The sequence below is a fragment of the Malaya genurostris genome, chromosome 3 (assembly GCF_030247185.1).
Source record: "Malaya genurostris strain Urasoe2022 chromosome 3, Malgen_1.1, whole genome shotgun sequence".
Lineage (NCBI taxonomy): Eukaryota > Metazoa > Arthropoda > Insecta > Diptera > Culicidae > Malaya > Malaya genurostris.
Window position 1 is genome coordinate 255708258 of NC_080572.1, and position 24244 is coordinate 255732501.

Below are 24244 nucleotides of genomic sequence, written 5' to 3' on the forward strand. Positions count from 1 at the left end.
GGTGAAAATCACCAACACAATCAAAAATAGTCTAGATGAACAACGTTGAGTAAAATAAATGTTTACTTTCCATCATCGCTAAAAAAGTGAAATATATTATCAACGTAATCCAATAATTTATTGTGACGATTCATTATCAAATATTTTGATGAAATCAGGCAACCCTGCAAGCAGCTGATCGGTGTTGACAAACGAGGGGAAATCAACTAGTAAAAAAACTTTTACGTAACACAAGGGGTGTACCGATAGTAAATAGTTCGCGCAGTACAATATAGGTGGAACTAGTGCATCACGAAAAATGATTTTTATAAGAATTTACTCATACTGTCATGTCTGTTAGTCTGTGCTTCGATTTCTCAGCAACGGTTAATCCGATTTTCATGATTCAAACTAGAGCTTTCAGTTTCTTAAAAGATACTGTCCAATTTCATCCAGATCCGACTTCCGGTTCCGAAATTATAGGGCAGTGAGTATTAAAACTTTCAAACTGTTATACAAAATGATGCAAAATCGGAACGCATCGGCACGTGCTGGTACACCACCGCCTAGCACACAGCGTGCTTTGTTCAATTTTGTATAGCGTGCAGGGTTGCCACATTTAAATCTATATCAACTTGACATAACTGATTCCAAATTGAAAAGGTGATGGTAGTTTATACAAGAGAAAGTTTTTGATTTTATTCAAGTTTGAAAAAATATCTTGACTGAATCTTCTGGTGATGTTTTTGAAAATTTAGGTAATATGAGAAAGGCAAAGGTTTTTTTAATGTTTCTTTTGGAAAATAATCCTACTGATCAAATAGAACCAAATTAACAACACTTGAACAAAAAATGTCAATAGTCATTTTTTTCGTGGTGATATGGGGCGAATTAACACCCACATGTACCCCCTTTTCATTTGCACTTACAATTACCTCCCCCCATGATTACACCTATGATCTTCCCTGAGCTGCACAAGAAGTATCTATACTCGTCAATAGGAACGATTTTTGTCGAATTCGTTTAGTTTTCTCTTATAACCTCATGCTAGGGACTCCCTTCCATCGAAAATATACTCTTATGACAACCTCTGAACAGCGAGAAGTACCTGTGTCATGTTTGATAAGAGCACATTAACTTATACTGGAGTTATAATGCAACACACATAAGCATGCGCCAACATTGTTCATGTAGCGATTGTGATGCCCTACAGAAGTAAAATGATTGCATCGCAATTATCCACTTCGCCTATAAAATCGGATCGCAAAACGAGAATGAGCGACCGTTTGTTACTTCAGATCGAATCCCCGCAGTGTGCTAAGCCGTAATGCTCAGACGGGTCATCGCTCTCGCACTGGTGTCCATTCTATGTTAAATGAACCATGCCTGTTTTCCCTTTCTCTATAGAAAGGTATTAGAATTGCTGAAAAACCCGACTTTCGAACGGAGCCTCGGAGACCCATAGTGTTATATACCTTTCGACTCAATTCGACGAGATCGGAAAAAGGACTGTGTGCATTTTTCGAAGATATTTACCGCTCAATTTTCTCCGAGATGGCTGAACCGATTTTTTTCAATCTTGATTGTTAGGTAGATCAAGGATGTTTTCCGTCAACTTGAGATTTGATTCCAAAGAACCGATTTGTACCAAGCGCGCATGCCTAGTCATGTAGGTTTAATACAAATAGGTTCCTGCTAACCAGTGATCGATGAATCGAAGACGAAATGAAAAGATCGTATACTGTTAAATTATGATTCACTTTTACTTCACACTTAGATCCAAAGAACAGTTTTTTAGAATTTTCATAAGTTTTCCTATTTATTATAAATAAATGCGCGTTCATTCAAAACATATCTTGAAAGATTTTAGTTATACCAGCTTAATGTGCAGATTATTTTTTGCACTTTGTCCAAACATTGCACGATTTCTATCTATCATTTTTCTCATTTTCATCCTTACAATCTAAGAAAATATATCGAGGTAAAACATCTGTAGTGTGCAAGTTTTCAGTCCATTACTATGGTTAGTAACGCATCCTCCGGATGAACCTCAAGCAGAGCTTCTGCTCCATCGTTGAAATTGTATGCAATGCTGCCATCTATCACGAGGCCTGCAAAATTGTAAAAATAAGAATTAGCTCGTACAATAAGCAAGCTATCATTTAACTTACTCGCATCAATACATCTGGACTTGACTGTAATTTCCTTAGCAAAATCCCGTGATTCCAATCCTTTCGGATTGGGCCAAACTCCGACGCAAACTTGCTCTCGTATTGAATAACACAATCGCGGATCATCGGCCGCGAAGACCAGGTTACGATTGTATTCCTCGGATATCACTTCCGGATCGATGTCGTCCAATTCAGCTACATTTGAATGCTGCTTTATAATATATATCAGATCCCGTATGTTGCTGGTAGATAACCGATTCATGCTCGTAAGCCACGAAGTGGAACCAGTGCCAGTACTAACGCACAGCCCTGAACTTTTAGTTTTAGTAATCACGTTAGATTTATCGATCCTCAGATGTAGGTGAGATACTCGTGCTGAGACCATTTCCCCTATAAATACCTACAAAAAGATCAGTTTGTTTATCGAATATTTAATTATAATTGGCCTGGATCAATTTTATATGAATTATTTGCTAACCTCGTTTAATGCTAAGTATGGCAGAATTCGATTGCTGCTTTTATACTCCGTACCCTTTGGTCCAATGACTTCCTCGTGTTCGACCGGTGATACGTTGTACTCATGCAAATCGATTGGCGGTGGTCGTTCTGTGGTCGTGTTCCCAACTAACGTGGTTCTTATTCTAGAACGTTGCATCCAATTGAAATTGCCCGTTAAAATTCGTTTAACTGCTTCGCTGATATTTGCCGAATAATACTTCGGTAGCATCAACCGTCCCTCTGATCGTCTTGGATCGGAGTTGAATCCTACCACCGGAGTTTGCCTGCCTTCATCCAGCATGAATGGACTTGCTCTGCCGGCTGCCAACAGGAAAGTGCCATCGCCACCGATCGGTACAACCAGATCGGCCCATCGAAGATGTTCTTTGTTGATAATTAACCGATTAACCACTTTCACTTCAATACCTTCCTTGCGAAACGATTCAACCACATCGTTTTCTACATCCTTGTGCAAGTGATGATAGTATTTCATCGCATCATAATCCGAGCCGCGAATGCGTATTTTCTGTTCCAGTTTTTCATCGCTCAACAGACCGTCACGAGTTTTTTCAAACTCTAATCGAGTTAGTTTGGACACTACCAGCACACGACGTAGTTTTGATTTGGAATTAGAACCGAACTGGCGAAACATACAACTTTTCCGAATGGCATTACAACCTGGAAATTGTCATAAAAAGCAGAGCATAGCATTAGAACATAAACACGTACAATGTTCATAAAATCCACAAATCCATTGTAAATGGGGTTCAAAGTAAATGTACTAATATTTACTTTGTGATATTTTTATCTATGTTTCGAGAAACTTGGCAATCAAGAAAAATATACTTAGACGAGCCCCTTTGCTAAAAAAAAACTACGTCACTCTGAAATATTAGTATTAATAGGCATATTTGCAAAAAAAACGTTCACTCAACAAAACAAAAATAGATAAGAAATATTCTGTCGTTGAATCGTCATTCTTTTTTTATGCGTAAACAGTGTTGGTAGAAAGCTGTATTCACGTGATTAGAGTATCAAATAATGTGAATGATTAAAGATGTCCTAGTGTGCTTAATGAGATCATGCAGTCCATGGCATTTAATCACGAGTTGCAATAGAGTATGTAATTTTCCGATATCATGAATATACTGCTTTTTTCTTCGTCCATTCACAATCAAACGAGAAAAGCACATCATGAATTCATACTATAGTTTGGGGTCTATGATAAACTATCTCCAGTATATGCAATGTTCTTGTCTAGTTTTGGTATCATGCTCTCAAACAACTTTACTTGCTTGAATATGCTTCTGGTTCAATAGTACTTTACACGAACAATTGATGTTCTGCGGGAAACAGAATACACGAAAACAATCTCCAATCCTGAACGAAACTCACCTGCAATTGACCGCGTTAAGTGAATAGCCTTATACATTGGAGGTCTAAGTTCATGCAATATTGCCAAATAGTTCCTTATTTATGAAAGCCTCGGTGTTATATCTTCCGCAGATTATTGGCTATTGGGAATTTCTAGATCGGTGTTCCAATATTTGATAAGGCTTTCAACTCACGTTACGTTCGCGCGCTGATTAGATTACATTCTCCGTTGAGTGTTGAAGCCTTAGGTGGACAGCAGCACAAGAGATAAAACTGTGTTGTACTGATAAGGATTCTGTTTTGTTCGGTGTTCCGCCGTAGTAAGAAATGATCTGCGCAGCGTGACGAATTAAACAAGACTAAATCAGAGGCTGTTGCTTGGTACTTTGCTCCTACTTGTTATCACCCCTTCCTCGATTTTTACTCTCTGTTGATCATACGAAATTCAATGTTTGTCTTTCATTTCTTCTGTATGCATGAAATAAGCCGCTACTCATTGAAGATATTTCAATCATATCAACCATTAAGTTTTGTAATACGAACAACTCACTTGTGAACAATTGTTAAATTTTACTATCCAAAATAAGAATTCGGTGCGTAACAATTATTTCTTATTACTGTTCAGTTAAAAATCGTTCCAAAACCAAAATGTTACTATCTGTTGAAATTAACGTTCGTGAACGTGATCCTTCATTACACAAAAGGAGACAACGCACAACGTCCCAGTTAATTTGAACATCGAGCGAATCAGGCAGGAATCTCACGATGTGGAAATTTACGCACCCTCATTGAATATAACTCAAGATTGAGTGACTCATGAAAAGTGCACGTAGTCTAAACTTGAACCACTTTTCTACTCATTTTTGAGTGTAGGGACAAAGTTGTCAAAGTTTATATATTTTTGGTCGAAATAAATTTTAAGTGAGTTTAAGTCAAAATTTGAGTTCCATGTATTCAAAATAAAGAAATTCTTCTTCGTTAATGTTTATATACATGGAATTCATTCATTAGGCGCAAAAAGTGATTCAAAACCGTTTTCTTTTGACCAATTTGGAGTCAAAATTGAACGATTTTGATATCCTTAAGTAGGACTTCTCACTTAGTGTAATTGAAACCATAAAAATTCTATTGACAACATCTACAATTGATTATTAACCGGATCTAGAAACGGCAATGAAAAACGATGTATCTTGCATACATAAATTCAATAAGAATATTCCGAGGATGAAAACTCACTGAACTGCAAAAAGTTTTTTATTCAAATGTTTGAAAACTCAACGTTTACTCTAATACATGAATAAATTCGAGAAAACTCATGACCTGAGTAAATTTTGCTCAAATTCATATTCAAATTCTGACATATTGGTCTAGTCTATGAAATTTGAGTAATCGCAACTCAAACCATGAGTTATGTTCAAAGAGCGTGTGGTGACGAGATTTTTCTAGGTTTTTGCCGTTGTCATTTTTTGCTTGAAAAAACAGGAAGATATTGTCCGAGCACGAGAGAAAACTAATGACCGAGCACAGGAGAAACATCAGTTTTCCCTAGTAATTTGTGACTATCTTAAGTCAAACGCACATTCAATGAATGAAACACCGATGCAGTGCATACGGATGTTGCGAGCAGAGCGAGAAAAATACAATTTTCGAATTAAATTATTTGATGACTGAAATTTCTGGCCATTAACTGTCAGTCTATTCTTCTTAATTCAATTGACTTTTGCTGCCATACTCAATTGAGACTCACTGCCAACCATTTATCGGTATTTATACCGATGTTTGTGCTCGATACACTTATTGTCTTTTTATTAACTAAACGAAAAAAATCTTGAAGGGTTCGTCGAATGGAATGAGGTACAATTGCACAAGTATTTAAAACAGAACTACTCAAACTTTTGGTTTACTTATAGTCAAGAAATAATTTCAGCTGTTGAAAAATCGATAAAATCTGTTTTAATCCACCTAATGGTGCAATGATGGCTTTCTCATATCAATCATCCTATCATAAATAGGACTGTGGTATTCTTCAAAATATTTTTCTTCGATTCTTGAAAGAATCTGAAGTCGGTTTGTTTGACCGTCTACCGATAAAAACTATCAATAGGAGAAGATTTGCCGCCGATTTAGAATTTTTTTACGTTTTTTGCCCGTTTCACATTTTACCTCATAATTCCGGAACCGGAAGTCGTATCCGAATGATATTCAGAAATTTTGTATGAGACCACAAGACCTTTCATTTGAATCTTAGTTTGTGAAAATCGGTTTAGTCATCTCCGAGAAAAGTTAGTGCAAGAAAACGCATATACATATACACACACAGACATTTTGCGTACTCGACGAACTGAGTCGAATTGTATATGACACTCGGCCCTCTAGGCCTTGGTTCAACAGTGGTTGCCTTGGTTTTCACAGTGATTGCATAACCTTTCTATATGAGAAAGGCAAAAATTACCGAATTCTGTGAAATTTTCAAAGTGTGTAGAATAAGATAGCAAAGTCTTGGCAATACATTCCTTTCGTGGAATTTGGCCTTTTTGTTTCAACAGACTTCGCAGCCGATTCTTAGCATACAGAATCATTGCATGGTTAGTACTATGGATCCTACTGACAATATGAATAGAATCAGATGGAGCGACTTTTGTTTGGCTCTCACATCCACCCACAAAGAATGTTTCATCATAGATGTTGCTATGATATATTGATTTTTCCGATAAATACAGAGCTCTAATCCCGTAAAAAATAAACCATTTTTTTACAACATAAACAATTGATTCACAATTAGATATATTGGTTAAAATACATTTTATTGTATCTTGACAAGATTTTTTCGTTTTCAACGATTCAATATATTGTTTCTTCGATTCTACAATTGAATTGATTGTACATGTGGTGTTTCAAACACAATGCAAACTGTACATTTAGTTGTATTCGAAGAAAAAATGCAACACATGGATCAATAAGTCCCGAGACTAAAGCAGAGATGGCGCTCGTAGTAAATCAGTAACCACGTCTTTCTAGAGTACTAACCTTTGCTTGAAACGGGTCAAAATTTTAAGTCGATCCGACCAGAAACAGCTGAGTTATCGAGGTTGGAGTAAAGTCATTTTGTAGTTTGTTTAAAAAATGAAAAAAGGAGTTTCGTGTTTTGATAAAACATTGTTTTTTAATGGGTAAAAACACCGTGCAAGCGAAACAATGGATTGAAAAATGTTATCCGGACTCTTGTCCATCAAAAGCAACAATTTGTCGGTGGTTCGCCGAGTTTAAACGTGGTCGTACCGACACAAATGACGCGGAACGCTCGGGTAGACCTGTGGAAGCTGTTACACCGGAAAATGTGAGTGAAGTGACAAAAATTATAATAAAAGATCGTAAAGTGAAGCTCCGTGAGATTGCTGAGATGACACAGATATCATATGGAAGTGTATTTACTATCCTTCATGAAAAATTGAGCATGAAAAAGATTTTTTCCAAGTGGGTGCCGCGATTGCTTTCGATGGAACAAAAACAGAAATGAACAAAACAATGAAAACAATGGTGAAATTGAACGAATTGGGCTTTGATCTGCTTCCCCATACTCGCCAGATTTAGCCCCCAGTGACTACTGGCTCTTTGCTGATCTTAAAAAAATGCTCCAGGGAAAAAGATTTGGTTCAAATGAGGGGGTTATCGTTGAAACTGAAGCTAATTTTGAAGCGAAAGATAAATTTTTTTATAAACGTGGTATTGAAAAATTGGAAAAACGTTGGAACTATTGTATCACCCTAAAAGGTGATTATGTTGATGAATTAAAAAAAATTTGCAAAAAAAAAATGTTGTTTCCATTGTTAGTCTCGGGACTTATTGATCCATGTGTTATGAGAAAATTTTAGGATTTGAATTGTTACGATACCTAACAACCTATACATTCTATTGTAAAAAGCATGTTCACAATTATTTGAATAGTGTATAACCGACGACACGACCTGCCACTCGGCTATCAAAACTGTATCGCAAATTTAACTACCCCTCAGTAACTGGTAATGTCAAAATGACATCGCTTGAAAAAATGTTGGAACTGGCAACACAAGTTGGTAAATTATTGATTTTGAAAAACAGTTACCAGTAGCCTTGGTAACTACATATGGAATGTAAACAAAAACAAGAGATTCTCACTTAAAACGAAACCACTGAGTGTAGTTGGCCCGCTGGCAGGTACTAAATTTATTCTTTCAGAGATTTGCCATAGCTGCATAATCTGCCATAGCGATTGTGTCGTATGCCGCTTTGAAGTCAATGGCGCGTTGTATTCTTGACACTGTTGGAGTACTTGTCTCATAACGAATATGTAATTCGTAGTGGCGTACCGTACCGGCAACGCAAATTATTCACCACCAAAAATTTGATTTCGGTTGTTTAAGGCAATAAAAAACTTCTCGTGTGTTATCTTCAGGGGGAATATATTCGTCTAACTAAGCAAAAAACTAGTCCACCAAGCCGATTGAATGTAGATTTTTTGATAACTCGCTCCAGGCGACTTGTAACTCAACTACACACTTAAAACCATTTCTTGAGCTCGGCAAAATAAAATGCCGAAACTGATCAGCAACACCTAAATTTGCTGATTGCTCAGTAATCAATACGCATGTTTCTGAACTTCGTTAAATGCATTCACTGATATTTCGGTAAAATGCTTCACTTTGCCGAAATTTGGCATAATTGCTTGCTGAATTTATCAGTAAACAACAGATATACCGACATCAGCAGAGACGTTTGCCGAGATTTCGGAATATGCGTTAGCTGTTGCCGAGATTCAGCACGACACCTGTCATTTATTGCCGCGTTAGATTTTCGCTTAGCATTGCGCGATTATTTTCTGATGAAATTCTCGAGTAAAAAAATGGATAATCTTCGAAGAAACGTGGAACCACTTGCAAGTAAAAATATTGAATAAATATAGTGACATGTTTCGCTTTATAAAAAGCGACTTTATCAGATCACATTATGAGGGAAAAACACCCAACACGGGGCTCAAAGAGTCCTCGAGACAAAACTTTGCAGGATATGCGAAAAAATAACCCAATGCATGGACAAATTCAATAGATCAAAGTAAGTTTATTTTTTGAACAATACCGTATATGCATCATTAAATATTGAAAATTTTTGTATATTTATTTTTATTTTCATATTTCCAGCTCGACTCAAGGTGGCCGCATCCGGAAACACCGCTTTTTGTTATACATGTTTTCAGGTAGAGGCTTTAAGCACTACTGGCAACAAATTTTTAAGCCTCCTTTAAGTGTTAATAAAATGAATTTTTAATGTTTAGAAATTACAAACAAAATTAATTGATTAGATTTTTAATCACTGATGATTCGGTAATTTTTTTTTTTCATTTTTTCGTTTTATTGGATTGCCGAATATTCAGCGAACGTTTCACTGAGCAAACAGTAAATCTTATGCTGGCGATTTCGGCAATATTTGACGTTTGTCAAATTTGAGGGTGCCGAGACGCTCAGTTATTTTATTTTTGCCGAGATGATTGCTGATTACTCGGCTGTGCGAATCTCGGCATTTTTTTGCCGAGACTCAGCTAAAAAATTTAAGTGTGTAGTAATGATACTAACCGAATAATCATAATCCATCATAATTTCTTGGTGTGAGGGCAATTTTGAACGCCGTTTATAAGGCGTCGACTTGCACTATCAGGAATTGTATAAATGTTTCCCAAGCTTCATACGATGCCAACTCTTCCTCAGCGAGGTTGTGATTGTGATTGATAAATTGGTCAACCCACGGATGCAAACGAGGTTTAAAAAAATTTTACACGTGCCTGTTCAACGTCACTAGTTTGTAATCGCCCTTGCTGAATTGAACTTTGAAGTGCCGATTGGGCTAGATCTATGTAACCGGCAGGGTAACCAGATTTCAGAGCTGATTTCAAAGCATTTATGAAGTCTTATTCCGAGCAACTAGATGCGTTATTAACAACAGCACACACTCCGTCTAGCGATTGCGTTCCATTTGAACGTCGAATGCACTTCCGAATAATGAAAAATACATCATCCAACATGCTGGAGCATTGCTGCCCCGTTTCAATGCTATTCAAAATTATCGCTTTCAGGACGCTTTCTTCCATGAAATAACGCTCAAAAAGTAAATATTTCCCAAGAATTTCCAGCATTTGCGTACTCAATCGGGACCTTTCAATCAACTCATTTAAGGTTTTTAGCTTCGTTTCCTAAGTATTTGGTTCCAGAGAACTTTTTTCGAGATCGAAATAAAAACACAAAGTGATTAGAAATTCATTTTTACGAATTAGAATATCATTTACACTCACGAAGCAAGTTTTTTGAAAAATATTATTAATAACCATGAAATGTGGAAATATTCCACAACTGTTTCTAAATGTTTGTTTATTTATTCTGGTGCTCCATGGTAACTACTTCATAGCAACTCAAACAGTGTTGCTCGACTTGTTAGTTTTTGTCATTTTCAAGGGGTCGCTATATTTATGGTAACTGGTGGTAAATCGCTCACGAACACTTTTTATTCCGATTTTTCTTCGGAGTGTCTGGTCATGTCGTCGGTATAACAATACATTAAAATATTTTTCGATGATCAAAGCAAAATTCTGGAAGGTTTTGTAACAGCAAATCGTATTTTTTCTACAATATTTATTATTCGGGATGCTAAGTCATTTGAAGTTATGCTTGCTCCGTGTGTCTACTTGTTTCACAGTTTCAGTCGTCAATAGTGAGCAAGGTTGAATGAATAGGGCAGCTTGATGACAGAAAATTTTTACAACCGGAATAATAAACAGAGAGTAGCTATTATCATTTAAGTTTTCAAGTATCTTAAGCAAGTGGAAATATTTTGTTTTAATTTTTGTGGAATGCATTGAAGTGTCAAATTCTTATGTTATAGCATAGGAATTTCACAGTTCGTTTGGATCCCTAGGAAGTTTGTAATGAAATGCGGTTGAGTGGAAAAGATTGAATTTTAAATTGTTTTCTAGTTTCGTGTAGTGCACCTGAGAACGCGTTCCAAAGTAGTCAGTAGAACAGAACGTGTTCACTGGCTATTGTATATTGTTTCAAGACTCGAAAACCTCGAAAACGAACTACGATTAGAAGTATGACACCAAAGCAAACGCACGTGCCGTTGTTTAATTGTTATTGAATTTTTAAAAATAAATTACACTTCCGGTGAAGCTCTCAAAGTGTTAGCATATCGTTTCGCACTAGTGCGATAAAATTTTGTGTATTTCTGTTCGCGGAAGAAAAATTTTTTCTCGTCCTAGAGTGGATCCGTGTGGCGACGCCGCGAAACATCATCGGGAGTCAATGTAAAAGAATTTACAATCGAAAAATATAAAATAATCGAAAATAATAATACAACCAAACATAACCTACAAGAAAATAAATGAACAACACGTGCAAAAAACACAATCGAATTAAAACACAAAATTAAATTATAAACAAACAATACAAAGGCAAGATGGGCCATTACTGGCCTTAGCCTGTCACGTTAGTGACACAGCAAATAAAAAAAAAAAAAAAATAAATTAGGCTTGATCCACTGCTTGCAATAATTGGTAGTGCTCTGGAACAAACTGGAATAGAGTAGTTCGTTTCTTGTTGCAACTAGTAACAAACAAAAGCAAACAGGAAATTTATCGCACTTCAGAAAAAATATAAAGTAAACCTACTGATTGTTGCTGAAGTAATTCCTTCCAACATGACCACAGATCGGAAGTTTGTAGACCTTGGTCTGAAATCATGGATAACAAAACAAATGGAGAAACTAGGTATGTTCTATTGCAGGTACTCGGATGATCCATTTAATTGATTATATTTTCAATAGGACTTCGACGCCCAACACCAATTCAGGCAGCGTGTATTCAACCAATCTTAGAAGGGCGCGATTGCATAGGTGCAGCTAAAACTGGTTCTGGAAAAACATTCGCCTTTGCACTGCCTATATTGCAGAAGCTTAGTGAAGAACCAACGAGTAATTTTGCGCTTGTTTTGACACCGACTCATGAACTGGCTCATCAAATAGCGGAACAGTTTTCGGTGGCAGGGCAGCCAATGGGCGTTAAAGTTTGCGTAGTGACCGGTGGTACAGATCAGCTACTCGAAGCACAACGATTACAAAATCGACCACATATTGTAGTAGCAATGCCAGGACGATTGGCTGCCCATTTGTCCGGATGTAATACTTATTCATTCCGGGCCTTACAATTCTTAGTTGTCGATGAAGCCGATCGTGTTCTAAGTGGAAATTTCGATGAAGATTTAGAAGTAATAGAAAGGTTTGTTTGTTATGAATAGCCATTTAATTATGAATTGATGGTTTTTTTTCTCTGTAGATTTTTGCCGAAAACGCGACAGAATTTGTTTTTTTCTGCTACTTTGAAAGAATTGAGCCGAGAAAACAACGTGTTTCCGATTAACACGAATGCTTTCGAGTGGTCTGAGGAAAGCAGTGTGGCAACAGTAGAAACACTAGATCAACGATATATTCTTTGTGCAGACTATGATAGGGATATGGTGTTGATTGAAACTTTGCGAAAGTTCAAGGAGGAACACGAAGCTGCCAGTGTAATTATTTTTACCAATTCCAAAAAGGATTGTCAAGTGCTGTCGATGACATTGAGCACTATTGGATTCAACAATGTATGTCTTCACGGATTCCTGCGACAGAAAGAACGAGTTGCGGCTCTAAGCAGATTCAAATCGAAGCACGTTCGAATTTTAATAGCAACCGATGTTGCCAGTCGCGGTTTGGATATTCCGAGCGTCCAACTGGTTCTAAATCATCGATTGCCAAAGGTTGCTAATGAGTACATCCACAGGGTAGGTCGCACAGCCCGTGCGGGACGAAGTGGTTTGGCCATTTCTATTTTCCGGTTTCCCCGAGACTTGGAGTTTCTTGGAGAAATAGAGACACTTATTAATACTAAGCTGACGGAACATCCGATCGATCAACGTCTGGTGGAGCGCATCTTCATGCAAGTCAGTGTGGCTCGTAGGGAAGCAGAAATGAACTTGGACAATAAAGATTTCGACGAGCGACAAAATAATTACAGACGAAAGAAGTGGATTGAACAAGGGCTGGATCCAGACGAGATGGAAGAAAAATGGAAACAGGAAAAGGAATCACGAGCCGCTCAGAGGAAAATGCGTTTAAAATTGGAAAACGAGGAACGAAAAAGAATAGCAAATTTGGAGCTCAAAGACGAACGATTTTTAGAAGCAGTGGAAAATAAAAAATTCAAAAAACGAAAATTTGTCAAGGCGGATCAGTTAGATGAGTTGATTGAAAAGAAAAACAAAACTAACGTTTCTTCGAAAAAAGGCAAATCCAAAAAAAGAAGCTTAAATAAATTGATCAAATAACGAAAAATTGCCTTTTCTTCAGGTACTCGAAAGACAATCATCTCTATTCTGCATTTCGTTCGAATCGGATTATTTCGATCAAATGTGAAAATTTCAGTTCTGTGATTCGTACGGATAACTCGAACTCGTACAAGGTACAGAAAGCAAAATTTCGCATTTGATCAAAATACAGAAAAGGGATGGAATTAATCTTTAAATACCTTTAAAAAATCTCCGAATGATCGATTGTTTGTACATAGACGGCGGTGATATTTAATACATAATCTAAAAATGAACTATCTTAAACCATACAATATATTTTCCTCATTCGACGGAATGAACAGCTCCCATCCAAGTAAGAAAATCCCCAAATTAGCATAAACATACATTTGTTTACTTCTTGGCGGCTTGTCCGACCTTGGCCTTCTTGGTACCGCGCACCTTCTTCATACGGTTCTTGCGTTCCTTGCGCTGTTTACGGGTCATCTTCTTCTTTTCATATAGTCCGTGACGACCCAGGCGGTGTTTTGGTTCAAACTTTTTCGCGAAGTCTAATGTGTCGTAGATCAGCGCGAATCCCGTCGACTTTCCACCACCAAAGTTGGTGCGGAAACCGAATACGAACACTACATCTGGAGTAGTTTTGTACATGGCAGCCAGTTTATCCCGAATTTCCTTTTTGGGCACCGAAGCTAGACCTGGATGCAGGACATCGCAGATCATTTGCTTGCGGCACAGCAGACGGTTCGTCATGAAACGACGGGTACGGATAGTTGCAGTTGACATTTTGTGGTTCCTGTGAAAATAAAAATACCAATGTTAATAATTCATAACCGACAATACTATTTCAAGTAACACAAGCAAACAAACATCACAATTCTATTCCAAAACCATAACCTCATATTGGCTCTCCAAATAGGAAACGTGCAATAGTTAATTCGATAATTTCGCGTAACAGCATTGTTTTTATTATAAAATATGATATTCAATAGACAGGGCTTCGATTAAATTGTTAGATTTATGCAATCCACTTAGAAATTAACAACAATAACCACCTTTTTGAACTAAATGATGACAAACTACCTCACGTCTTCGCGAAAGCACTTCAGGAAAAAAGAAAGATTCTTAGGGCATGCATGCTAGCTTACTGACAACTAAATTTTGTAATGTTGGTATTCATGCTTAATGACAGTGATATTGAAACACCGGTGGGATAATTTCAAGCAGAGATGCCAGATTAAAAGACAAGTAGAAAAGTTGTCGAATTGAAAGAATATTCCATTATAAATAAGAATGCTAACAATAATAAAACAATCGAGCGTTAAAATGTGGTAATGGCCAGCTGAATGTCATATATGATCAGCAATTCACGAGGAAACTTTCAAATCCTAACCGAAAGATAAATAAGAAGGTATATTACGCTTATAATAAGTTACTCAGAGTTTGAGTACCAGCAAGCACATCATATTAACAAGATATCCAGCTTTCACATTTCCCGAACAAATCATTGGCAACAACATTTTTTGCGAGCATGGCGCCCTCAAGCGAGTCCGCATCGAATCTCGTACACAGAAGTAGGGGAGAGAAATGTCAAATTCGTGCGCGCCAAAATAGCAGGGCTGCGCACCCATACAATTGATATGATATGTTGAATGTGATGCCGTGCGATGGAGTTGCTGAACTGAAAATTGATTTCGCTCCAAGCTGACAGGGTCTGCTCTTACTCTAAATTTAAGTGTAACGTAAGAACTCATTTTTAGCTCACTATTGAAGAGATCAGTTTTAAAGACATAATTACGATTTTCGGAAACGGGCCATTTTTTTGTATTCGCGTACTTTTATTTCGCTGTTTATTTGTATCAGTATCTGCTGTTGATTTACTGTCTTGAAGTGAGAAATTTCTTTCAATAGTCAACGGAATAATAAATAAATAGGAAAAATTTATGCACTTCGTATCCATTACTCAATATTTATTCGGCAATTATATTCAGTTTAGTCATAAATATAACAATTTTAACGAAATTCTCGATTTCTCAACGAAATTGGAGTACTAATTACTTAATTCTCGGCTTAAATGAGCATATTTTACTTAAACATTTTTTTCAGTGGAAGAACTGAAGATTGAGTAACTAAGGGCACTGAATTAGAGTTGTTCTTCTTTTACTACAGATGAGTATGATTCTACTTCTTTTTGTGTAACTTTTTTTTAAGCGGGTCAGTTAGGTATATTAGGTCCATTCGAAATCGACCATGTATTTTAATTTATTATTCGAAAATCGGTATTGTGTGTTTAGCAGCTTTTGACAACTATTTTAACTTCAAACGAAAAAAATATTTGTATGTTTGAAGTGGGTTATATATTAGTTTTCAGTATTACATTACCAAAAGTTATATGATTTGGTAAGCGGGAAGGTTAAAAATGCATTTCTCTCCACTTTCCACCTGTTAGTGATTCCGGCAGCCGCAGAAATCTGACGGGATCTAGTCAGACATCTAGGGAATCTAGGCACCTAGTTTTTTTTTATCCTCATGAAAGTCTATGTAATCAGTTTTCGGCTAGAACGAGAACGAGAACGAGAACGCCTCGAAATAGTGTCGATTTATATTAAACATCAGTCAGTTGGTCAGTTGTGTTAATCTGTCGTGAATATCGTCGAAAATATTGTGGCAGTACAGCGTCCAACAGTTCGGTTCATGTTCAAATCTAACGAAACAATCAAGGTCAAGCACATTGTGTCAGCGTAAATATTTATAAAAGGTTTGAAAAACATTTTTTTTTCCAATAAGATTATACTACTTGCCATACAGCATACGCAACAATAGACTGTGTTGAATATTATGAATAACTTTTTTGAATTCCTCACGAATTGTATTTTCATAGTTATTTCTATTTTTTATTCGTGATCGGCTATAGATGAGCAATAAATTCTGATCATTTTCTCACCATACTAATCGGTCCTTCGCCGATTTCTTACAAACGAAGACAAACGTTGACTTTTGTCAGACCCCTCCCCCTCACCCCAGTGAGTCTACGTGGTTGGTGAACGGTCCCAAATAGTCTTATTGAAACGTTTTCAATTTAGGTTAGGTATCTAGGTAGATTCATTCGGGTCCATTCTGAATGATTTGAGTAATTTACAAAAGAGCACAACGTTTACGTCGCATATTGGCGAAGGTATAATTACCCAAACTACCCTCAACAATCAAACCATACGACAATTTGAAACAAGCACTTTCTGGAAAGTGTGCTACTTCAACAAAATATGTTTGTTTGAGTTTATTACATTTACGCTTCATAAAAAGTTTACTATGATCAGAGATGCAGAGAAAAATTCAACATGTTTCGTAGAGTGTAGGGTTATTGTACCAATAGCAATCTCATCAGTAGAGTCGCCAAATAATTTTGAAGAGCTCGATTTTCATATTTTCGTATTTCACTGCCGCGCTCTCAAGAATATAGGGCTATTGTACCAATAGCAATCTCATCTGTAGAATTGTCAAATTATTCTGAAGAACTCGATTTGAAATCAACGAATTGTGGTAAAATCGGATACAATATCTTTGTTTCGGCTCTAAGATAACCGCTTTAAGCAATACCGCAGAAAAAATAGTTCGAAAATTGTTCAATACTGCTGTCTTAGCGACGCGAAGACTTGAAGTGAATGAACCAATTTGGATCTTACCATTAAGGTCAATCTAACGAGCAGAGCCAGAAGATCTCACTCTAACTAATAGTTTTTGTATATGAGATGACTACTGGGACCGTAATCAACAACAACTGATTTTCGATTCCATATACTTATCTAGTTCAATATGTTGACTTCTTAAGTTAACATAGAATTCCAATGTCTAATATGCAACCTCAAGTCAGGGCACACAACTTTCAGTCTGGCAAAGTTTCGGGATACTATGATTTCGCCGCTCGGACACCAATGGAAAATGACGTTCAATGTCAACTTCCCTTTCGGAGCAGCCTAGGTAGCGGGGTAGTGTCGGTAGTGGTTCCCAAAATAAGTCCACCAAGCAGGTAAGCCGTGTGGCATCCGACGGAATAATTTCAACCAAGAATTGATCCACTGGTTTCCTGTTCCATGTCTTAAAACGTATTCGGGTTTTTGGTTCTCTATAAATGGTTGAATTTGTGTATGAAGAGATCAAATTGAAGGATATTCTATCGTTTCTAACCCATTGTGGTAATGAGCTTCAGTCAGAGAGGTGCATCGTTCTTCCTGGATAAAATGAATCTTTGCTGTATTGACCTTAAAAGGTGTTAGCAAATTGTTTGGCATCCATTATGGAGTACCGAATTTACTTCGTAAATATTGCGAATCTATTTGCATTCTCCAGGGAGTACATATTATTGTCACTTTTATAAAATCTATTAATCATTTCTGGGGGTTGAAGGTTTTATTAAATGTGCATCTGCAGATCGTTCAGCATCCTTTCGAAGAGGCAGCACGATTTGTTTCTTTTGGTTTTGTACTGTTTTCAAACCTCACTCTCTTCACTGTTCCTTTCCATGTTCCTTTTGTCCTTTCCTTCCCATCGGGAAAATAATAAGAAGTCACGACAAGGCACAAATCTCCAAATAACAAAGGGAACTTGCCATTAGTACTGATTCCTGATTCCACATTTGAGCACATTAGTACTGATTCCTTGAATATCAGTGCAAATTCGTTTCTATTATAAAATAAATGTATTTCAGTGTTGATCATCAAATATCTGCAAACAAGATTACCATTATATTTGTGATTTGTTCGTTGATTAGTAAACGATCATCTCGTCACTGCAATTGAATATCTCAGACTGAAAAGTCTAAATTTTTCGTTATTTTTTGTGAAAGCTGTAATAAATTAGGAAAATCTGTATTTTGTATTAAATCTGTATGTGCATGTAAAAATTTATATTATACATGAATATATTTGTTAGTGAAAAAACTTCAAATAGCCAGAAATAAGACCCTGTTTCTAGCAAATGCACAAACCTTTATACAAGAATATTTCGGCAACTTCATTTGGAACAAAGAAGAAACCGGTATAAAGCAACCCTGAACTTGTGTCAACTGTCAGGCGTAGTAAAAAGCTTCTTCGTATTTTTTTTCTTTTCTTTTCAATATTTATGTCGATATTTTACTATTCTCGGCGTCTTCTACATACCGTAACCAACAAAAAAAAAACTAGATTGTGTATGCGGCTTCACAACCGCTGTCGGTTGTAGTTGTGTCGTTTAGCTTGATTCCATTCATTCGCAATATGGCCGGCTCGGGAGTAGGATGCTTTCGTCGTCGTCGGCTATCGCGTATCGCGTAGAGTTTCTTCGGTGTTGAAGTATATATAGGGATCGGAAGGCTATACCAACTAATGGACGGGAGGAAAGTTTTAGATATCGAGTGCGAAGGGTTTCGGTTGCAATTGAAGATAGAAAAAAAAATGGGCAAATGTGCTAAATTCGATTCTACTGAATAACTAAATTTGCTGAATAGTGGATGGAAATGCTGTTACAAATGTTTTGTGAATGAATGAGAAATATGGGATAACGGGTCGAAGCAAGATGAAAGGATTAAATTCGGCCGAGTGAAGATAGTGGTGATTTTTTGCCGAAGTGTGTAGCATTCGTGATTCTAGGCTAGCTGGGTTTCCAGCTGAAACGAAAAGAAAGAGCAGTGGGCGAGGCAAGGAAAATCGGTTTTTTTTTCGGGAGGAAATTTGTATGTTTTCTTGTTTTTGCCTATCGGAAACCTGTGTTTCAGTTGCAAAATTGGAAGTGTAATGATAATGATGAATATAGTAAGCGAACGAATTTGTTCGTGGAAGGGAAGCAGAGCAATAGGCACGGCAGGTGCTGTTAGCTGGCGACGAAATCTGATCATATGGGGAATTGTCTTGTCGCTAATGTTTACAGAGTGTTACAGCAGCCAAGGTAAGCAACAATAAAAACAGCAGGGGTACTGGCCACAACAAAAGAATACTAGATATATTAAAACCCGATGCTGGAAAGAGAGAGAATGGAAGACTGATTGCAAACAAGTTTGTCAGTATGGTGTTATAGAGTGAAATGTGTGAATGGAATTCATTTGGCTTAGCTGTGTGGCATGAAAACAAGCCGAACAGGCACGAATTAACGCCGAGAAACTTAGTCTTATCGGCTTACTAATTCAATCGTCGGTCTACCGGGTGACCATACTATACTTGGCAGCGGGACCATTATCACCAATGATTGTGAAAATCGATAACCTTTGAAGCGTGTCCTTATATGTTACAAGTTTTGAGTAACTGGTTGACTTTCGCTGGCTAAAACCGATTTTGGGGGTTGAAAGCCTATTAGGTGATGTCTTGAAGGAAAACTATAAGTGCGAATCAACGCATGGAGCATGGTAAAATAACATTCGGAATACGCATCAACCAATAATTAGCTGTATATGAGCGCACATTGAGTAACACTGAACCGGAGACAATGTGTTAAGACTTCTATGTCGTTTAATTAAAAGTCAGTGTTGTATGTGAGATAAGATTCCACCCCGCTATCAATTCATCTGTTATTTTAAATCACTATTTAGTGTCAATGCGCTGATAAAAATTCAATCCGTTATCTTCTCACCAACAGCATAAAATCAATTGATTGCGCAGAGTTACTTATTTATTAAGCATAAAAAGACTAAATGTTATTATTTGAAAATGTTTATATTTAAGAAAACGATTGAAGTGGTCTATCGGATGTTTTTTCCTCTAAATTGAGGATCTGAGAGATATTGAAACTGTTTAATTTTAGTTTGCTATATCAACAATAATATGTCGTATGGCACTTCCAGTTTTTAGTTTGGATTATGTTTATCATTTAAATTCAACCACGAATATTGAAATTTTGAGCCTACGATCGACAAATTATACTGCGATAGTGTGCGGTTCTACCAGCCAGTTGTCATTAAAAAACACATTTAAGTGAAAGGTTGCCATTGGTACTGACTTCTTATGTGCAAACAGCTACTAAATGTGCTGAAATAGAAGAAGCGAAAACTAACGGCCTAACTGAGCCCCATCAGCAGGAACCAGTTTCCAGAAATGGGCATAAAGCACTGCCATCATTGCATAAAAGGAAAAATTAAGGACGTGGCTCGCCGGTCCGATTGTGATGTACTTCATGCGGGCTTGATTGGGTGCAAAACCGCACTGAATTTGTCGCGCTATCGTTGGTTTGCAAGAAGATGGTAGGCGGGCGGGAAACCTGTTTTAAGACTGTGGTGTACACAAGGAACACAAAAAGTTTCAGAATAAAAATAGGTAGCCACAAGCTCGGTCCAGTAATCGAAGTCGGCAGAAGCAGTATACCTTTAGGGTATGAGGAAAGATAAAGGGATTTTTGTACGATTCGTTTCAATACGAAGAAGAGCGAAGAATGGCATTTCATTCCACGGGAGGAAACTGGCTTGTAATACCATAAATGCGTTAGCAATGTTCAATCTGGAGAAACAGGATAGAAAGCCGCTTAAATTGGTAACTCAACACTGGTTGATTCGAAATTGTGAGTTGTTTCGTAATTGCATCGAGTTTTGACGGAATTTGTTTATAATACTTTGTGATATTACATCTAATAATCAATATTCGTGAGTCGTGCAACTCATTTGTACTGAACCAGGGAGGATGAATCAAAATCATTTTCAGAATTTCATTCTGAATCCTTTGAAGAATTTTCTTCCTAGTGAAGCAACAACTACACCAAATTTGTACACTAAGGTCTTTTTTTATGCGGTTTTTTAATGCGACTTTTTTATGCGAATCTTCTGAGCTATGCGGTTTTTTTATGCGAAGTTTCAGAGTTATGCGGTTTTTTATGCGAATTTTCAGAGTTATGCGGGTTTTTTATGCGAGTTTTCAGAGTTATGCGGTTTTTTTATGCGGTACGCAAACTCGCATAAAAAAAGACTTCAGTGTACTGCATTAAGCTTCATTGGTCTGAATATTTGTTTATAAATTGATAGTTTGTTTTTAAGGAAGAGCTTAGATTTTCTCATTATAAGAGGATACAGACAATTAATATATTTATTAGACTGCCCGGATTCCTTCTATGTGATCCTTTAAAGTGAGATTTTTGTCTTATGTTAATCATATGTTACAAATCAGCTGACCTGGCATCTCTGTGAGTGGCATTACAATCAGAGCTACAATAATACAATATTCACAAATTTTGCTGTAAAACCACAGATTTTGCTGCTTATTTTGCCACACAGATTCTGTGTCACAGAACACAGATTTTATCAAAATTCGCAGATATCAACAGATTTTTATAATTATTTCATAAAAATGACAGATTTTTAAAATGTTTTTCACAGATTTTCACAGAATCTGATCGAAAATATGCAACGCAGATTGTACACAGATTTTTTCAAGTTGAAACACTGATTTTAAAATGGCAACTCTGATTACAATTATATCGATAATACCTATGCAGTGTTGCCAACCACATGACTCGGCACTCACTGAGAGTAATCCATAATAGTAAACGGCAGAGAAAAGTTTTCATAGCTCGCTAGAAATTTCTTTCTAAAGTGGAAGTTGACAGGTGGCTTATTGGCCGTTCTCAAAAAAAAAAAAACGCGTGATATTATCGATATATTTTCTTTCCAATTGTTCGTGCGATGCAGATTAGAGATGGTCGGGTCTCGGGTATTATACCCGAAACCCGACCCGTACCCGTACCCGACGGGTTTTTGGTCGGTTACGGGTAAAAAATGTTACTGCTCACTCGGGTACGGGTCGGGTACGGGTAAATTTTTTTTGCTGATCACTCGGGTACGGGTCGGGTTCGGGTATAAGAATTTCTATACCCGACCATCTCTAATGCAGATGATCGACACAATATAGCACAGCTCACACCAAATCGTAGTATGCACAGAATGCAAGTGTGCTGAAGCAAATGTATGATCATAAGTGCAACTGATCTGACAGAACGTTGACGAACAGAACACTGATAAAAATTTGCACGATCGATATGTAAACACCACTGCAATTTAATATGCTTTTTCATATCAATGCATAATCAAAGCGATTTGTTTCATGTGGATGTTGTCATTCATTAAGATGCGAGATTGGATTATTTTTCACTTAGCTTTGATGTGTTTTTCCTTTGGATCAGATGTGTTTTGCTATTGAATCGAACTACATGTGTTAAACACTTCACTTTCTAGTGGGAATGGACACAGCACAAACGTGTGTGCAAAACACTTGAATCGGTTAACTCTGTTTCAATTGAAATCTATGTGGAAAACAATGTGACATTTGTATGAAATGCATATAGAATCTAGAGGTAACGATATATTTGATCGTTTTGATGTGCATTTCAGATAAATGTAGCATGATTTCCACTAAATATCAATAGTTTTTACTCTCATCGTATGAGTTAAGTGTATATTTTCATGAATTTCATGTGTTCTACAAGCAGTGATAGATCAAATGCTTTGCACATGATGCCAGCGTGCAAATTATTTTCAGTGTAAATAACAACAAAAACCAGAGTTGCCAAATAATATGTAAAAAAATCTATTAGGCGCAAAAATTTATCTGCACTACATCTGTACTAGAATCTATACAACATTTGTACTAGAAAATTGAGACCGGGCTTCATTTAAGTGAGCCAATAAAAAGGTTTCGCAACCACTATTCGCCATTTCTACACAAGCAGTATTTATCTGTGAGAATAATCAATATTCGGAGAATCAGGCATCAGTTGACAAAAACATTTGATAAATTTTATCGCTTTGTTTCGTTTGTGTTCGTTATCAATTTGGTGAGCAGGGTAAAGGGTTGCCAGTTACGTGGATGGTTGAAAATGCTCAGAAAAAAACTTTTTTGTTGATTTGTTCAACTTTTGTGTGAATAATATATTACAACCTGTATTCTCGCCGAATGCCGTTTCGCCGAATGCCATTTCGCCGAAAATCATTTCGCCGGGTCATATCACTATATGAAGACTATTGGAGAACATTCGGCGAAATGACCCTCTCGGCGAAACGGCATTCAGCGAAATGACATTCGGTGAAGTGACCCTTTCGGCGAAACGGCACTCGGCGAAATGGCTGTCTCTCCATAAATAATACCTTTTAACCCTTATTTTTGTAAGTACGCCTCCAGTATCTGGTACTACATCAAGATTATTTCATGAAAAAAATAGGGGAGACCGGGGCTAGCCTCGGTTCACTTTCGGAATTTCTGTATGCTTTCTAGTTAGACATTTTGATTAGCGCTTTGTTCTGTCATGAAGATACACCTTTTGAACACATGTGTGATCTTTTCATTCCTGTATGAAAATCAGGAAAATAGTTGTTAACAATCAAATACGGAGAAAAAAAATCGGCCAACCAACCCCACAGCCGGAGTAAGTTGGCCGAGTTTTAAAAAATATGTGAAACACATCAATTGCATCAATAAACGTTTTCCTTAATAAAAAAATCTGAATGCATCATTTTTATTATGTACGTACATAAAAAAAAACTCCCTTTTCTTGGTTTTTGAGTCTTTTTAACTATTCTGGACAAGGATGGCTTTTATCGTATCAAAGAATGCTCACTCGCAACTCTTCCACGATTAAATCAGTGTCATCAAACAGAATCGGAAATCATCGCAACAACAAAAAAACCGGCATGGTACATTTAACATAGAATAGACACTAGTGCGAGAGCGAATTTCTCTCGGTGAACCGTCTGAGAATCAACGGCTAGCACGCTGCTGTGGGGATTCTCTCTGAAGCAACAAACGGTCGCTTATTCTCGTTTCGCGATCCGATTCTGTATGGGCAGTGGATAATTGCGATAGAACCATTTTACTATTGCCGCTTATTCTAACTATGTGCTTATAACCTTTGTATAAT

General features: G+C 37.0%; 4 protein-coding genes across 7 annotated transcripts in view; 2 read left to right on the top strand and 2 right to left on the bottom strand.

Annotated features, from left to right (window-relative positions):
- Positions 1 to 1738: 1738 nt before the first annotated feature.
- On the bottom strand, positions 1739 to 4696 carry LOC131437679 (NAD kinase 2, mitochondrial). Of its 2 annotated transcripts, none has more exons than XM_058607181.1 (5): positions 4573 to 4696; positions 4044 to 4511; positions 2629 to 3326; positions 2151 to 2550; positions 1739 to 2090 (listed from the first exon to the last, which is right to left on the bottom strand). In XM_058607181.1, exons 2-5 carry the CDS (start codon positions 4078 to 4080, stop codon positions 1987 to 1989), a joined length of 1239 nt encoding a protein of 412 aa, XP_058463164.1. In that variant the 5' UTR covers positions 4081 to 4511; positions 4573 to 4696; the 3' UTR covers positions 1739 to 1986. The 2 variants fall into 2 exon arrangements, with proteins under 2 accessions (XP_058463164.1, XP_058463165.1); XM_058607182.1 differs by having other exon boundaries at positions 4044 to 4490; positions 4573 to 4664.
- A 6417-nt stretch (positions 4697 to 11113) lies between these two features.
- Positions 11114 to 13412, top strand: LOC131437002 (probable ATP-dependent RNA helicase Dbp45A). The gene is made up of 3 exons (XM_058606025.1): positions 11114 to 11811; positions 11868 to 12318; positions 12376 to 13412. Exons 1-3 carry the CDS (start codon positions 11742 to 11744, stop codon positions 13403 to 13405), a joined length of 1551 nt encoding a protein of 516 aa, XP_058462008.1. The 5' UTR covers positions 11114 to 11741; the 3' UTR covers positions 13406 to 13412.
- Positions 13413 to 13681: 269 nt separating this feature from the next.
- LOC131437984 (small ribosomal subunit protein eS24) lies at positions 13682 to 14556 on the bottom strand. 2 transcript variants are annotated; one of them, XM_058607706.1, is made up of 2 exons: positions 14440 to 14556; positions 13682 to 14180 (listed from the first exon to the last, which is right to left on the bottom strand). In XM_058607706.1, the coding sequence occupies exon 2, from the start codon at positions 14168 to 14170 to the stop codon at positions 13778 to 13780; it is 393 nt and encodes a 130-aa protein (XP_058463689.1). In that variant the 5' UTR covers positions 14171 to 14180; positions 14440 to 14556; the 3' UTR covers positions 13682 to 13777. The 2 variants fall into 2 exon arrangements, with proteins under 2 accessions (XP_058463689.1, XP_058463690.1); XM_058607707.1 differs by having other exon boundaries at positions 14468 to 14532.
- A 4054-nt stretch (positions 14557 to 18610) lies between these two features.
- The window catches only part of LOC131438075 (neogenin), a 306153-nt gene continuing 300519 nt past the window's right edge, over positions 18611 to 24244 (top strand). For both annotated transcript variants that reach the window (XM_058607871.1, XM_058607872.1), the window contains exon 1: positions 18611 to 19303. In XM_058607871.1, coding sequence (XP_058463854.1) covers positions 19153 to 19303 — 151 coding nt within the window. In that variant the 5' untranslated portion in view covers positions 18611 to 19152. The remainder of the gene's footprint in view (positions 19304 to 24244) is intronic.